The sequence below is a fragment of the Apostichopus japonicus genome, chromosome 2, assembly GCF_037975245.1.
Source record: "Apostichopus japonicus isolate 1M-3 chromosome 2, ASM3797524v1, whole genome shotgun sequence".
Classification (NCBI taxonomy): Eukaryota; Metazoa; Echinodermata; class Holothuroidea; order Aspidochirotida; family Stichopodidae; genus Apostichopus; species Apostichopus japonicus.
In genome coordinates, this window is record NC_092562.1 from 11600001 (window position 1) to 11616050 (window position 16050).

The following is a 16050-nucleotide window of genomic DNA, read 5'->3' on the forward strand; positions in this document are numbered from 1 at the left end:
TTTGCGTATTTACACAAAATACGTTTAGCCTACGTTGCCGTATTTATAAACAAAACTATCATTGTTCATTCTTTGTCGACGGACTAATTCTTGTAGAATGACGCACCTCATCATAACAATGTGATTGTAGGGAACCTGTCGAAACCAAAGAAAATGATTTAGGCCGTCGATGATAGGCATCGAGGAATGCATGTAACGACTTGAATTAGAAATGCAAATGACTTAGGTATACTGACATCTCGAGCTGAGGCACGAAAAGTTTGTCAAGGTAACAGTAAAACTAACCAGGTGCGTATCCAGGGGGGGGGGCGTTGGGGGCGCGCGCCCCCCGGGTAAGAAAAAGAGAAGAGAAAAAAAGAGAAGAAAAAAGGAAAAAAGAGGGGAAAAAAGAGGAGGAGGAGAGGAACGAAGGGAAAAGAAAAAGAAGAAAGTGAGAAAAAGGAGAAAAAGAGGGAGTAAAGGCAAAACGCGAAGACACCGGGAAGAGAAAGAAGCACAGTGACATCATTACAGCGCTGAAGGGTAGCCAGTGACGGATCAATGATTTCGTAAAAGTGTGACTCACCCTACCCCTTACACCGACAACTCCATTTTTTGACGTTTCAATTTTCCTCTCTCACTAATGATCTATATATATATAAACTATATATGGTGTATCATAACGCGTGTGTAGAATTGTGCTATGAAACCAACTGTGGCTGGTCTCGAACTCGACCGTGTCGTCGGGGAACATGACTCATTTTGGGATGGGGGCGACCGCCCGCCCCCCCCCCCATTCAGCATTTTTTTAAATGATATCGCTAAGAAATTTCAAAATAGAAAGTGCTTAGAGGCAACTTACAAGGCCTGGGAAGTGTCATTTCCAGCGATCTGGGAGACATTTTCGGCCAAAATTTGCTTGTACGCTTCGCGCCAACCTATGGTGGCGCTACGCTTAGATAATTTGCCTACAGGCTTCGCCCCTCCCTTGGCAAATTCCTCGCTACGCGCCTGTTCGAATTTGTAACGCAAACAGCAGATATCACATCATATCAGTGAGCATGAAAATGGCGTTCCAGGATGAAAAGCCTCAAAACTGTCCGACTTGCCTGAAAAAATAACCAAAAATTTTCGCGCGCAAAGCGCGAGTTCAACGTGTTCATGTCAATATCATATAAGCAAGCATCGGTTATTACATCGCATGCCATCATGTACCATACGATCCGTTAAAATTGCGCAGTATACCGCGGGATGCTAATGTAAACAACGACATGTCTCATGTAGATGTATAAAAAGCAGGGAGGTCCAATTATGTCAAAACTCTCTTTTACATTAGTAATGGCGAATTAGGGCCTGCACCCCGCCTCGAAGTGGCGGAGCGTCCACATGGTCAGGGGGGGGGCGGATGCCCCCCCTGACGGACTCAAATGGACTGCTGACGCCTTTTTCAGCTCTTTACCACTTTTTACTTATTCTAGATTATTGACTTTTTTATTGCGCTCTCATCTACTTATTGACATTTGTCACATTTTGTTGGTGTAATTTGGCGATGACACCTTATTCTTCGTTTATCTGCAAATTAGTTAGGCCCGGAAAGGGTCATTTCCGGCGATCTAGGGAGTATCTTTACTCAAAAATTTTCTTACGCTACGCGCCAACCAGTGGTGGCGCTCCGCTTAGATAGTGTCGAAAGCGCCCCTTCAGACCATTCTCGCCACTCCTGACAAATACCCATAGCTTCGCCACTGCCGCCGCGCCTCCTACGGCTATGTGTGTAGTGTTCGGTTTCGGAAATATGTGCTATTTTTTCATTTCCTTCAACCAAGTTTTATAATAGCCGTCATAACAGGTTTTAATATTTCTACACAAATAAATTAACTGTGTCTGAATTTTCGAAAATTTCTGACCAACATTCTACATCACACTTCCCTCTACTCGTGCAATTTTGACCGGTCTGTTAGGGGTTGAAGGGAGTTTTTTCTATATTGGTTGTCCATAGATGAAATTTTGTACAACATTATGGGTATGTTTTGAAGTGAGTTTATTCACGAGAAATGTGAATTTTCAAATTCTGAACAAATATGGGGCTTAAAACCTTGAAAAGTGGGGCTGACGGGTATTGTGGGCCGCGACGTAGAATCACCTACAAAAGCAAAGACCCACATGAGATGCGATCAGGTCGAACATGATGTGTGCCGGGTTGACAATCATCAAAAAGGTTATGGATGGAAAAAAAAAACTATTAGGAAATACTTGGTTCTCAGGCAAAAAGTGTACATCTGGTTGGTCATTTCAAGCCCGAGAAGTGCCGTTTCCGGTGATCTGGGGGGGTTTCAAAACAAGAAATTTTCTTGTACGCTGCGCGCCAACCGATGGTGGCGCTCCGCTTAGATAGTAATTCGCGCCCCCCGGGTTTGAAAATCCTGGATACGCGCCTGCTAACGTACAATATATTTTGACATTTGCGGAAAAGATGACGTTACCTTGGAAACCAAAGCGAACATTTAGAGGTTAAGTGTATGATAAAGCATGACAAACGAATATTGTCGGTCCCGTAATCCTCCACTTTACAGAAGGTAGGCTACATTAAGTACTAAGCCAACTATCTACCTTACCTGCCAGACTGACCCTTCATCCGTCTTAGTAATCAACGCATATATCATGTATATGGGAAACGCAGCGAAGGAAGATAGCGAAATGATCCAGCCAAATATCTGTGCAGATACTGGAAACACGTATCCATTGTACTCGATGGGAGTGAAGAACACAAAATTGGTTAGGGAGACAAGCTGCAATGGAGATATAAATAAACAAATAACATGCCACATAAGCTAATGCTGTAAATTTACATTCAGTATACCACTCACACACCACAGAATAAACAAATCCTTTTGCAGGGGATAACTTGTGTACAGTCACTTAAAATGTAGGGATAATATCTAATTTAACTTAGTTTGAATACATTTTGTTGCATACTTACATGGAAGGACCTTGGGTTATTATAATTAATTATGTAAATTTTTATTCTGTATGGTTGGCCTACTAATAATGTCAGTTTGATTCCATTCATATATTTGATTGCAGGGGGAAATAGTTGCCCTTACCTTAGAGAAATTTTGGTAAATGAAGAATTGAAGAATGTTTCGGTTGTATCGCACGTACCGTTATTTATTTTTGGAGATATAAATGAGCAATTTATATTGATTTGTATTTGATATAAATAAGCAATTTATATTAATTTTTATTTTGTAAATGTCGGCCGACGAAGGAGAGAGATGGGTTTGGAGGGGCGGGATATGGGGTCGGTTTGATTCTCTTCCGCGGGACCCCAGCTATTATTATTATGTTTTATCTGCTTCACTATAATGGTTACCAATTGACTCCATGTGAAAGTTATGTCAGAAGCGCACAAAACTTTAAAATGAAGTTACTGCAGCTAAGTGAATCAGAAAGAAAATGTCATTTTATAATTTGAACACCACAACCTTTTTTTTATATATGTAATCATTCATCCTTCGTGCACCAATGTCAATAGAACTTACCATTAAAACGAAAGGTGCCAGAAAGCCGATGCAGATTTTCCAATACATTCCCGGTTTCGACCCCATCATCACTTTGACGTCATCACTGAACCTGGAAAAACCTAAAATGGTTGTGACAAACAGACGTCATGTGAAAAGCACAACATATAACAGAACGGGTCGATTGTAAGTTGTATTCAACATGATGCTTGGACGGAGTTACAATCGTAAGTACTTATATGTTATGTATAGTTCCCTGTTCCCAAGGCGGTTTTAGAGAGGTTATGTTGATGAGAGAGAGGGGGGGGGAGGGGTATCGATATTTTCACATTATGGTGAAGTAAACTATCTTTGTGTGTTTTTCATTTTCACATTGTCTGCCATCGTAAGTATTCCCCCATTTTAAATTATGCGTTTTGTTTCGCGCAGTAAGTTACACTTGTATGTGAAGCCATTACTGTAGGCTACATAACATATTTTCATGATATCTCTTCGTCACCATGATAATACGCCCTCATTCAGTAACACAATTCTATTATGACAATGCATAGGGAGGACAACTTGCCCGTAATTCATTTGAGTATCAGATCTAATGATTTAAAACAAATTGCCTGTAATGAGATTAAGTTGAACTGTCGCGTAACTTCGAGGAAGGTAATAAAATACTTTTGTCTTAGCTGTGGATTTATAACACGACTGTCTTCGTTATGGAAATATATGAGGCAAACAAGTCGATTACACATCACATGAGAATTGTCTTAAAATTTATATGTTATCCAAATTTGTATTGATCTTGTTCATGTATTTCTAATCTTTACATTTGTTGCTATGGTTGCAAATCGTAAATCAAAAGAAAAATGGCAACCCTCTCACCCGAACCTTTGTGCAGGCAGGGATTTGTAACCCCCTGGTGTATGTGCTCAACTGACGGCGCTGTGCAACAACTCCGGGCTCTAAACACGAGTGCAGAAATCGTTCTAGTTGGTCTTCAATCAGTTAAGCGGCAATCTTTAATGTACGAAATGGCTATATGTACGTATCGAAATGACTGTTTCTCGCTATGAGATATGAGAGGACAACAGTGTTCTTTCCTGTTCGCGGGAACTTGGGTTAACCTTCTATGCAAGTGTGCTCGTTTATCCGACAGCTGTGACGCCAGAAAAAGTACCGCATACCCCACTTCCCCCCCCCCCCCCCGCACCTAACCAGATTTAGTTGGGTTCAGAAAGGGTATTGAAATGGTTTTGTTCCCTACCGTATATGTAATATACTGCCAACGGAACAATAGCTGAAAAAATCGTCAGCGAAAACTTAGCAGTGTACCAGTCCACCAGTTTAAACAGATATAAACCATTCTAGAAGAGAAACAGACAAAATAACAAGAGCAGTTTGAAAAGAATTACATTGGTCTACTAGTATCTCATCTTGATAAGCATTTTCGTTACGTTCTTCTATAAAGGACTCACTACTTAACCAAACTGTTATTTTAACGTAAGAAGTGCTTGTGGGAGGGAAAGAGAAGGGAAGGTAGGCAAATTATAAACACCGTTTCTTCACCGAATGGTCAATGAATAAATGTCGTATCTCCAGGTTATGTGGGGATGACATAAAAGAGACCTCATACACCAAAAGCAAACTCTAAGATTAATTTGTGTACGTTTAAGACATAATGTCGCGACAGGTTAAAGTAACGCAGCAATCATAGGAGAGAATTTAAGTTTGTGTTACCTTGGTAACCATGGCGGAACTCAGTAAGAATCCTCCCAAACAGACTGCAATCGTGACCCGAGATCTCCAGTATTTCAGCTTCGAAGGTAAGGAGTCCATTATAGCCGTGATGATAGTTTCCACCAAAATAAACTTGCAAAAGAAATATGACATTCAACGGCTATTAAATCAAGTTCATGTTTATGACTTTCAGATAATCGACAACAAGGAAATCGTAATATGAAGTATATATATACTTTTTGTTTCGAAGTTTTATAACCGATAACACGTATATGGTCTATAATGATAAAGTGACATATACATTGTCAAAAGAAGCTCGAGAACCTATCAATTCTGTGACTGAAAATGTGAGCAAATTATCAAGTAATAGAAAGTATATTACAAATCAAGGAAACAAAGAGATGATTATAAAAGATACTTTTTCCTGTTCTTAATGTTCCTCACCTCACTGTCGACACCCAGAGTAAACAACATGATGAAGAAGAAGAAAGACCAAATTTGAGAACCTGGCATTCTGGCGAGAGCTTCAGGGTATGCTATAAAGGCTAACCCAATTCCTGAATCAAAGAAAGAGAAATAAGATTAACAACATGTATATGTCAACATGTTATTAGACCTTCATCTCTGGCACGGCTGAAGTGTGATCAAGTGGCAGCTACTATAATACAAGCCCAATAAAAGCCCAATTAACTTACAGGTAAAGATGATAGGTCTGTAAAGATATATACTGTCTGCAGTTATCATATTAACACAGTCTGAATATCTTATACGATCATGTTGCAAAGCCAAGTCAATGACTGCTTTAATTTACGTCATAATTCACTCAAACAACCTATAATACTGGAAGTAAAAATCTGATTAAAATGATATCCCCCCCCCCCTCCCCATGATGTGCTTAGAGGAAATGCTACCTACCACTGTCAACTACATCTGCCAATTCCTGGTTGCTCTCACTTGCCATAAAACCTAGAGCTGAGAATATTGCAAATCCAGCGAAAACGCTAGTGGCGCAGTTTATAGTCACCACGTAAATGGTATCTCTGTGTAATTAATAGAAAATGAAAGAAAGGATAAGAGAGAAAGAAAGAAACCATCTACGTCATTATGTCGAACGTGAAATTCGTACTTTTTATAGCTTTAGAAAGTACCAAATATATTATTCAGAAAGTACGGAAGTACGACATTCAGTAAGTCCCCCTGTGATGTAGAAATTCTTTGACACGATCATAACGAGTGGTTATTTAATTCTGTTATAGGGACTAAAAAATTTTTTAGGTAAGATGGGGTAAGATCATTTTATAATTTTGTATATCCATTATCATTCTGTTTTGCTTTATATATCTATTAGAAGTCTTCCAACCTAATTCATCAAATAGCAAGGTCGATCTGTCATGGTAAGAAGCATTTAAATTTATCCTTGCAGCACTCTTCTGTACCATTACAGTTCGTGTCTTGCTCTCAGCTTTGCACGCTCCCCATACGAGACAACAATAATCTAAAAATGGTAAAATATATCCCTTATAGATGAAAATAGAAGTATCAGTATCTGACAATGGTTTTATTCTCATAAGAAGGGCACGTCTATAGAACTAATCGTGTGACATACGTAAGTAACTTGCTCATTCCATAGTAAAATTACAATCAATTCTAACACCTGGAATTTTACAACTATTCTAATACAATATATATATATAATTATATATATATATATATATATATATATATATATATATTTATATATTTATATATATATTTATATATATATAATAATATATATGATAGAATTAGAACCAAATATAGACCATGACTATATACAGGAAGCGGATGAAGGAGCAACTGATAGTTGTTAGGGGTTCCAAGTTTGTACATATATTCATATATATAAATATAGCTATATATAAATAGATATATATATATATACTATACTCCTTGATTTTTATTGCAATATTCTGTCTGACAGTGGAGAGAGGAGGGCTGAGCCCTCTGAATTTATTTTGGAGGGGGCTGGTTGCGCCCCCGTTGCCGAGCGTCTGGACGTTACCTTAATAGCATCTCTATCATGATGAGAGTGGATGGGTATTCCTGGATTTTAAATTAAACCCTTACAGGAGGAGGGGTTGTGGATAGGGGTAGGAGGACGTTGAAATGGTGAACTGTACAAATCATAAAGACGACGCTAATACCTGAAACAGTTGTTATGGAAATCGTTGTAGCTAGCAAGGGTCATTTTTGTTCCAATCGAAATCCCCAACGAGAAGCAGATTTGAGAGGCAGCGTCTCGCCAAGGCTATTAGTAGAGATAAGAAAATGGATATACGTTACAAATCACGAAATTCCGTGCATGCAGAATGAATATTTTTAACACGATAAAACTGACCCTTCTATTGCACGGCTTATCGCTTGCGGTCTTTTTGGAACGCTAAAAGTATATATCAGTTTGACGTGCAATATAATATATACAGTTAAATATTTATACTGGTAGCTTAGACATGGAAATTTGGGTACCATATGGTAGCCACTGACAAAATTTATGAATTTTATATTTATATATATATATATGCCTACAGTGGAGTTACGACCTTCCTTACCGGTTTCGAACCTCTGGACATACAATCAGCGTCCGTAGCCTAGTGGTTAGGGTGTCCGCATATAAAGCGGGACGCCCGGGTTCGAACACCGGTGGAGGCTGGAAATTTTTTTTACTGTTCTTGATTTTCCAACTCATTACGATTTTATTTTCAATATATTTATAAATATATATATTTATTTATTTATATATATATATATATACATAAATATATATATATATATATATATATATATATATATATATATATATATACATATATATGGTGACAAACCTTTATTGCCAGCAAATCTTCAAATTTCGGAACAATATAGAACTTTATTCCTTCCCATGCGCCGGGAAGGGTAATTCCTTTAACAACCAGAATGGTGAGAAACACATAGGGAAGCAGTGCTGTAACGTATACTACCTATATGTAGGATGAACAGAAACGCATTTTACATAGATTTTAATGTATGAATGGCATTGGTCAATTAATAATAACACTGTCCTGACGTAAGCGTATACGCTTTGGAGTAAACAGATCAATCTATCTTCACTTGCCCATGTGAATTTTTCCAACTGTTGATGAATTCGTTATCATATAAATGAAATATTTTGAGAATATAATGTTGGCTTAACGTATTTTTGATAATAGTGACTTTTTGACACAACCGTAAGCTACAGTTTCAACGCACTTTTTCCGACTTTTACCGTACCTTTGTCAAAGTTGGTTGCACAGAGGTATGGTTATTGTGCGGCGTTTGTAAATGATTATGTAGTTCATACCTCTTGTAATATTTTAGAAAAATAATTAACTTCATTAAGTACTTCATAGACGATAATATCAATTTACCTTTCCCAATGATTTGATCCCCTTTGCTACACATAGGTACACAGCAAACCAAGATAAGCAAAGACATCCTAGTAAATGCCAGTTCATTCCACCAAATTCTCCCATAGTACTCGGCAATCCATGAACTTTGTGACTGTATAGGTGGAAATATTTGCAGATAATGGATTGGCTAAAAAAAAAAACGTTTATTGCTTTTGTACTTTAGTGCACATGATTTCAAAAGTGAGGGGTGTGACCCTGTGGTCCATAAAGATGACTCCCATGCAGGGGATCTGGAGGTTCTCCCTCAGGAGAAATAAATTTTTAGACGTCCTGGGGTATATTTAGACTATAATGTGGGTCTAGAATCACCCCCCCCCCCCTCCGACTGACGACAGAAGGTGAGAAGGGGCATCACCCCATCTTGCATAAGCCACTGGCAAATTTAACCTGCATACGACATCTTTGGAGTGAGATGGATGGACTTGTATAGCATTTAGTCAGGTCTCGTTGTCTCGTAACAAAGGTAATCAACAAAGTGTTAACATCATTGTTAAATGTAAATCTTTGTTATATTTAAAAAAAAAAAAAAAAAATTTTTAGATAACTTGTCACAGAGTGGCACACTTTGGCATGCTTGTCACACTGTGACTGTTAATCACCCTAAATCAGCGTTTTTTGTGTTAGGTCGGGGATTTATGATATGTTACCAAATTTATCGAGTCTAATTCAAGATATGAAATATAGCCATTCATCAAATTAGGTAATATCATGAATTCTTCCACCAAATAGCTGTAACTTTCAATTCAATGTTAAAGAAAATCTAAAATTATGAAAAAGGTTTACCCAAATAGTTTTTCCTATGTATATTACTATTATTCATATGCAAAAGTAAATCGTAAACATTGAAAATGCTATTTTGTCAGTATTTGAAGGAAACCTTGAATATAGTCAGCAATCGCATTGATACGGGATTTTAGTATTGAAAATCAAAGAATCACCGAAATCAACGGAAAATAGCTGCTGTTCTTATAAAGAAATCATGTAGATGTTCCCTTAAAAAACTTACATCCAAAACTCCTCCGAGGCTCGGACACTACTTTCTGTATTTCCCAGTTCTTGTGTTGTATTAAAGAGATCATCAAAGCAATACGGTGTGTTCCACTCGTTATCACACGTAGTCCAAGGGAGGTGTGGAAAAGAGAGGGATTTCACAGCAAAGTAGATGGTCCATGAAATAATCACATTATAGTAGATATAAAGGAAAGTAGTTATCATAATAACGCCAATTCCAATACCTACAATGTAAAGAGAGGTGAAGAAATGTTGCGAACGTGACTTAATAAAGAAAGGGAAGTTTTGTGAACGTACATCCTTTAGGCCTAGGAAAATCAACTGTTCCCCCTTTATGATTGTCCCGAGAAAAACTGAAGCATTGAATTCCTTTATTCTATTTTATGTGTGGAAAGTTTAACAATATGAAAAGGAGGCTGTATATCCTCTGGAAAAAGAGGTACTTTTAAATAAATGTAACCCCCGAAAGTGCCCCGACTTTTCACCGTACGCTCACGGTACGTTTTCACCCGTGGAGCTGTCACCGGCTCCCTGTCAATAATTTGTACGGACGGACGGACGGACGGACGGACGGACGGACGGACGGACGGACGGACGGACGGACGGACGGACGGACGGACGGACGGACGGACGGACGGACGGACGGACGGACGGACGGACGGACGGACGGACGGACGGACGGACGGACGGACGGACGGACGGACGGACGGACGGACGGACGGACGGACGGACGGACGGACGGACGGACGGACGGACGGATATCTTTAAACGTAAACTTATCTGTGATAATATATGATATGAGTCCGAGCGTGGATGGGTCCGGCCAGTACTGAAAGTAATACTTTTATGTGTTGAATAACATGAAGAGGGCGCTCTCATTTCGGTCCCATTAGAGTTCCTCATTATAAAGGAACACTAGGTCCCATCTAGTTCCACGAAACTGCAGATCATACCGGTACCAGTATAATACACATATTCCTCCGTATAGTTATTAAAGAAGGGATATTTTGTACAGATATAACGCATTTATATATAATATATTACATATATAACAGCCTTTTGTTCGTTCGGCTAAACTGCACAAGCGGATCAAGTGGAACTGGTTAATCACCAAGCATGTCTTTATGCATGGACACCCACCATGATCACTCTTTAGTGACCACTTGCGTGATACCAGTGAAATATCAGGGTAGTATTTCCCGTATGGTGATACTTTGAGATCTGTGCACAGTACCGATCACGCGCATAAAAACTATAAAGTTTACGACTTTTTGATCAGGGGTCCCCTAACTGAGGTGCATCAACCCACAGCGGGTGCGTGAGTCCATCCCGGGGATTCGTGAGACGTTTCTGAAAGTCAAAACTCGAGTACGTTTTGTTGAACTAACATCTGATATATCATATAATTTAGTAATGACAAAAGTCGTACCTATCTACAAACTCTTTTCGCGTTCCTTACGCATATGTTGCCATAGTAGTACCGTACCGTGCATGTGATAAATAACTGAATTATGAAAACAGACACAGGCCGCATGACTTTGGTGAAGTTGGTGTACGCATGACAATACTATCGTCAAGATAAAGAGCTGATCTGATCTTGAAGTTCCAAAATAAATATTTGTTCGTCTTTTTTTTTCTCATTACAATATTACACTATGAAATTGATCTTTTACGAAGCACTATTATGCGTATTATAGTATAAGAATGACTCAGATCGTGTCTCGAAAAGTTGGGGGTTCGTGGACAACTCTGACATCCACAGGGGGTTCGTGGGGATAAAGTTAGGGAAACCCTGCTTTAGATAAAGTTTGTGGCAGGTTTCAGAACCTAATGCAGAGGTAATAGACTGCATAACTAGGAAACATAGTTATAGCTTGGCTAAGTGAGTTTAATTACTCAATAGAACACAATCTGTTTGATAACTACACTGCAAACATATACATGTAATATAGGCATAAACATATTTGTAAATTAAACCCCAAGTTAGTGATAATAGCCAAGAAAGTATTACCCCGTTTGATAACATGATTCCAAATATCAGAGAGTACCGTATACCATTCCGTCGTCTGTGTGTAACGTCATAACTGTTTTTACTTATATTTTGATATTCCCTTTATATTTTCTTATCCATAGTAAATGTTGTTGTTACTGACATTTCAAACTACTAAGTACCAAAGTTAAAAGTGAATAATAATATTAATAATAATAACAACAACAACATGGAAGTATTAGTAACTCTTTATTTTTTTTATCTTTTGCACTTGCTCGCGTCTTCTCGTTCACTATGAATACTATGATCAGTAGTCACGTCCAAGTTCCGATTCGTAAAATAAATGCACAAACTGGATGTATCCTGTTCCATTTTCTCCTTTCAAAAAAGATTTATGAATAATTAAAAAATAAACAAAGTATCACTAAACATTGTAACTTGCAGACAGCGCAACGTTTACTATTTCAACTTCATATTCATTTCAAATATCATATGGGTTGGACAAAATGTTACCTTTAAACAGGGGACAGAAATTCCAGATAGTGAGGGGACCATGGCCTGCGAACTGTCCAAGACAAATCTCCATGAAAAACAGCGGGAGTCCGCAAAGGAAAAACATGATGATGTAAGGAAGAAGAAATGCCCCTGCCAATAGGAAACAAAAATGCTATACAAATTATGTAATTTGTAATTATATCGGGATTTATCTTTTAGTTTAAGAAAAATGATGAATTGTTAATTTCCACGTAAAGCCAGCTTACTAATTCAGCAAATGAAAATGTTTCAAATGAAATGACGTGAATCTCATCACTTTGAAAATGTGTGACAAAATTGTTAACATATATACTTACTTATTTATGTGTTTTGTGCTGTCACTTTGTACTAATCAAATGTAAAGGTTATAAAATGTCAAATTGCTTATAACTTCTATGTGAGCGACAAGAAAAAAAACATGCTTGAAAAGTTTGCACAAATTTGTTCAAATGCAGTAAGTTAGATTGATTAATTTTCTTCTTTGAAGAAAAACAATTTATCCTTTATACGTCTCTTCGACGTTTCCATATTTATAGCAAGGCGTTTTGAAGTAACTTGAACCTCGGCCATTTAGACCTACCCCATATAATGTTACGCCTCCATAGTTATACAAGTTGAGGGGCCTCTCCCTTCCCCTCCCCCTCCGCGATGTTGAAAAATTATGGTTCTGCTCCATCAATGTTTTACATATATGGACACACTTAACGACAATGTTAGATCATTCAACTGGATCCAAAATGAGCATCAGACAACCGAATTGTCTAATTCTCGGTTTTTGCTCGAATTTCTGACCTGAAAAGTCAAAACTCGGATGAAATACTGTAATTTGTAAAAGAAGAAATTTTGACAAGCAAATAAATAGCATATAGCATTTGCATCAACAAAACTAAAACTCTTTGGAAGAGTTTCTCCCACCCCGCTCTCCCCCTGACCCTCGCTTTTCAAGTGATATTGATTCTTACGTCACTGATACAAATGGACCGTTTTTGGTTTATTGAGAGAACAGAAATACCTAGAAGAAGAAGAACAAATTTCAAGTGCTATGTCACTACAACGCAATTACCCAATGATATATGGCATAAGGTAATACAGACAAAAATGATAGCCTACCTCCTCCGTTTTCATAGCATAGATAGGGAAATCTCCAGGCATTGCCAAGTCCAACTGCGGATCCTATGCACGCCAAGAGGAACTCAACTTGAGATCCCCACGTTTGTCTCATTTTGTCTTCCATATTAAGAGGGTTGGTATATAGTTGTAGCAGTCAACGGCAGGAATACGTTTGGTGATAACTTTTTTCTGTAAAAAAAGCCGGAAAAAGAAGGATTACATCAGCGAATAATAATGAAATACGATTATTTAGTCGACAGTGACAAATTTGTCTAGAACTACCGCCTGATGCCGAAGCTACTTGTTATATATATATATTTATGTGTGTGTGTGTGGGTGGGTGGCGCCCTTTTGTAGTATGTAGTATAGGACTAAACTGGATAAAACTGGCTTTTATATACTTCAGTTTAATTGTAAAAAAGAAATAAGAATATTCTTGTAGTAACCAACCGAACTGCAAAGAATATCGTATTCCCTTCGAGAGACATCAAGCTTGAAGGCTTGATCAAGTCTAAATAGCACAGTTCTTTATTTAAAAAATATGTAAAAAATTATATAAAGGATATTTTCCCCCGATAAACCGGCCGCGTAAAAGAAAACCCGGTTTGCACCAACAATAGTTCCAAATGACACATTTTCTGGCATCGTATAGCCTTTGCACCAATCTTATAGTCCGTATGAAGTTAAGAAATTGGCTGGTAACTTTTTGGAGGGTAGAATCTTTATCTGGTTTCGGAATGAGGGTAATAATTGCGACTGGATTAGGAAAGAGAGAGATGGATATGATTGTAGGAATAATTTAAAGAGTCAACTACATAGATCCCGAAATGATGCCACAACTTTTTTCTTTTTTTTTTATAAAAATTAGCTGAAAGGCCATCCCTGCCAGGAGATCTGTCATTATTAACAGAGTTAAGTGAAATACTGCAATCCGCGAACGTAAGTTACATGTCGCAGCTATTAGAGTCATCGTAATTTAAAATGCTTCGGGTGCAAATAAAAGAAAAATCGTATGCGGGTTACAGTGACTGCTCTTATATAAATTTTCATGAAATGAGAGATTTATGAAGGAATGGTCAGATTAAATGCCTGGAGAATGTCACGCGTCGGATACTGAATGAACGATATGACGTAAAATCAGGGGAAAAACTAATGGGTATTGCAAACCTGGGGTGATATTAGAGGTTCATGTCTAATTTTCGAATCTGGGATTTCTCTCCCTCCATATGACGATTAGGGACAGCCCAGTCAGTCATAAAAGAAATACGTTCTTTCCGAGCACGAAAATTTGTTTTTGTAGTTCAAACGAAATACCCAACATAGTAACAGGACCAAGTGTGACATTCAAAGCTAGGTCAGTAATTAATATAGGGGGATTATTAATATACGGACCCAAGGGCGTAATATTACACTTTGAAATATTGATAGCAAGCCCAGAGCCCGATCTAAAGTCATTCAACACACTAAGGATTTCCTTTAAGGAATCCCTACTATCATCAGGAAAAACGAAGTGTCGTCTGCATATTTTGATAATTTCATTTCACTATTCCCTAACATAATACTTTTATATTGATATTTGAGATAACCTTGAAAGCAGGAACTTCCACACAAAGTATTAAAAGATAAGGACTCAAGGAACATCCCTTTCCAACCACCCTCTTCGAAATTGAAGAATCCAGTTGAATAATGGCCATTATTACAGACACGTGCATTGCCTCTCTTATAAATACAATATAATCCACTCTCTAAGACTATTATCAAAACTAAAAAAAACGACAGAGTATATTCAATAAAATTCCATTCCAACTTATCAACAGCTTTTTTTCAAAATGAGTAAGCCTGAAATGTTGTGAAACACTGAAACGAACGTCCGGGCAGCACAGTCGGTTCTGGATCAAATGAACTTTAAGATCAATATTCCGCACAAACTCCAACGATAAGGAAGAAACATCAGTGATGTAACCTCTAATGACCTCGCTCACCACCAAAATCACTAGGAGAAAAGTCACGCGCCAATCATGTGACTATTGTCATCATTCGCTTGTCCTCGCCTCGAACCCACCCACTCCTGACTTTCACAGTCACCTAATGTCAGGATAAACTTTCTTTGTCTTCCCATAGAAACTCCCTTCCCTCAGCCTCACCCCCCCCCCTCCCCCTATACTGACCGTATAAATCCTGAGCATTCCGAAACTTATTACAGGATTCCACATGTGACCTTTTTTTTGAAAATAAGGAAGACTGCATGTTTTGAATGAAAATTGGTTATACATTGTTAAAAGGTAGCAAATGGTGGAGTGTAGGGCCGAGCGGTCAGGGTGAGGGTAGGAGGGGTACATGGAAATTATGGTGGGACTACCCTTACTTATTATACAATATATTCCCACCAAAAACATACACCCACATAATAACTTTTCCAATTGGGTTAAGAAGTTAAGAAAAGAGTTGTTCCTAGTACGTTTATAATCGCAACAGCAGAAGCATTAAATTGATCACAAAGAAATAAAACAAATGCATACACCATGAATAACAAATAGGATCATATTTGGTATTGTTTGATTTTATTAATATAAAATCACTTGCCTTTCTTGTCTCAGGCTGTATGACAAAGAATAGTGAAACAAAAGACGAGTTGATTGTCGTGACTCGTCAGCAAAATATTAACGTTATTCATAACAAGAGAAAGAGTGAAACACATTTGACTACAATTTAA

The 16050-nt window shown here is 38.0% G+C and overlaps 1 protein-coding gene across 1 annotated transcript in view; it reads right to left on the reverse strand.

The window, feature by feature from the left end:
* LOC139978019 (sodium- and chloride-dependent glycine transporter 1-like) overlaps positions 1 to 13604 on the reverse strand; it is a 15971-nt gene extending 2367 nt beyond the window's left edge. Inside the window, exons 1-12 of the mRNA XM_071987927.1 lie at positions 13338 to 13604; positions 12207 to 12338; positions 9699 to 9927; positions 8651 to 8783; positions 8090 to 8224; positions 7412 to 7515; positions 6144 to 6268; positions 5673 to 5785; positions 5229 to 5360; positions 4756 to 4855; positions 3522 to 3622; positions 2595 to 2768 (exon numbers count right to left, since the gene is read on the reverse strand). Of these exons, the coding sequence (XP_071844028.1) occupies positions 2595 to 2768; positions 3522 to 3622; positions 4756 to 4855; positions 5229 to 5360; positions 5673 to 5785; positions 6144 to 6268; positions 7412 to 7515; positions 8090 to 8224; positions 8651 to 8783; positions 9699 to 9927; positions 12207 to 12338; positions 13338 to 13461 (1602 nt within the window). The 5' untranslated portion in view covers positions 13462 to 13604. The remainder of the gene's footprint in view (positions 1 to 2594; positions 2769 to 3521; positions 3623 to 4755; positions 4856 to 5228; positions 5361 to 5672; positions 5786 to 6143; positions 6269 to 7411; positions 7516 to 8089; positions 8225 to 8650; positions 8784 to 9698; positions 9928 to 12206; positions 12339 to 13337) is intronic.
* Between the last annotated feature and the right edge of the window lie 2446 nt (positions 13605 to 16050).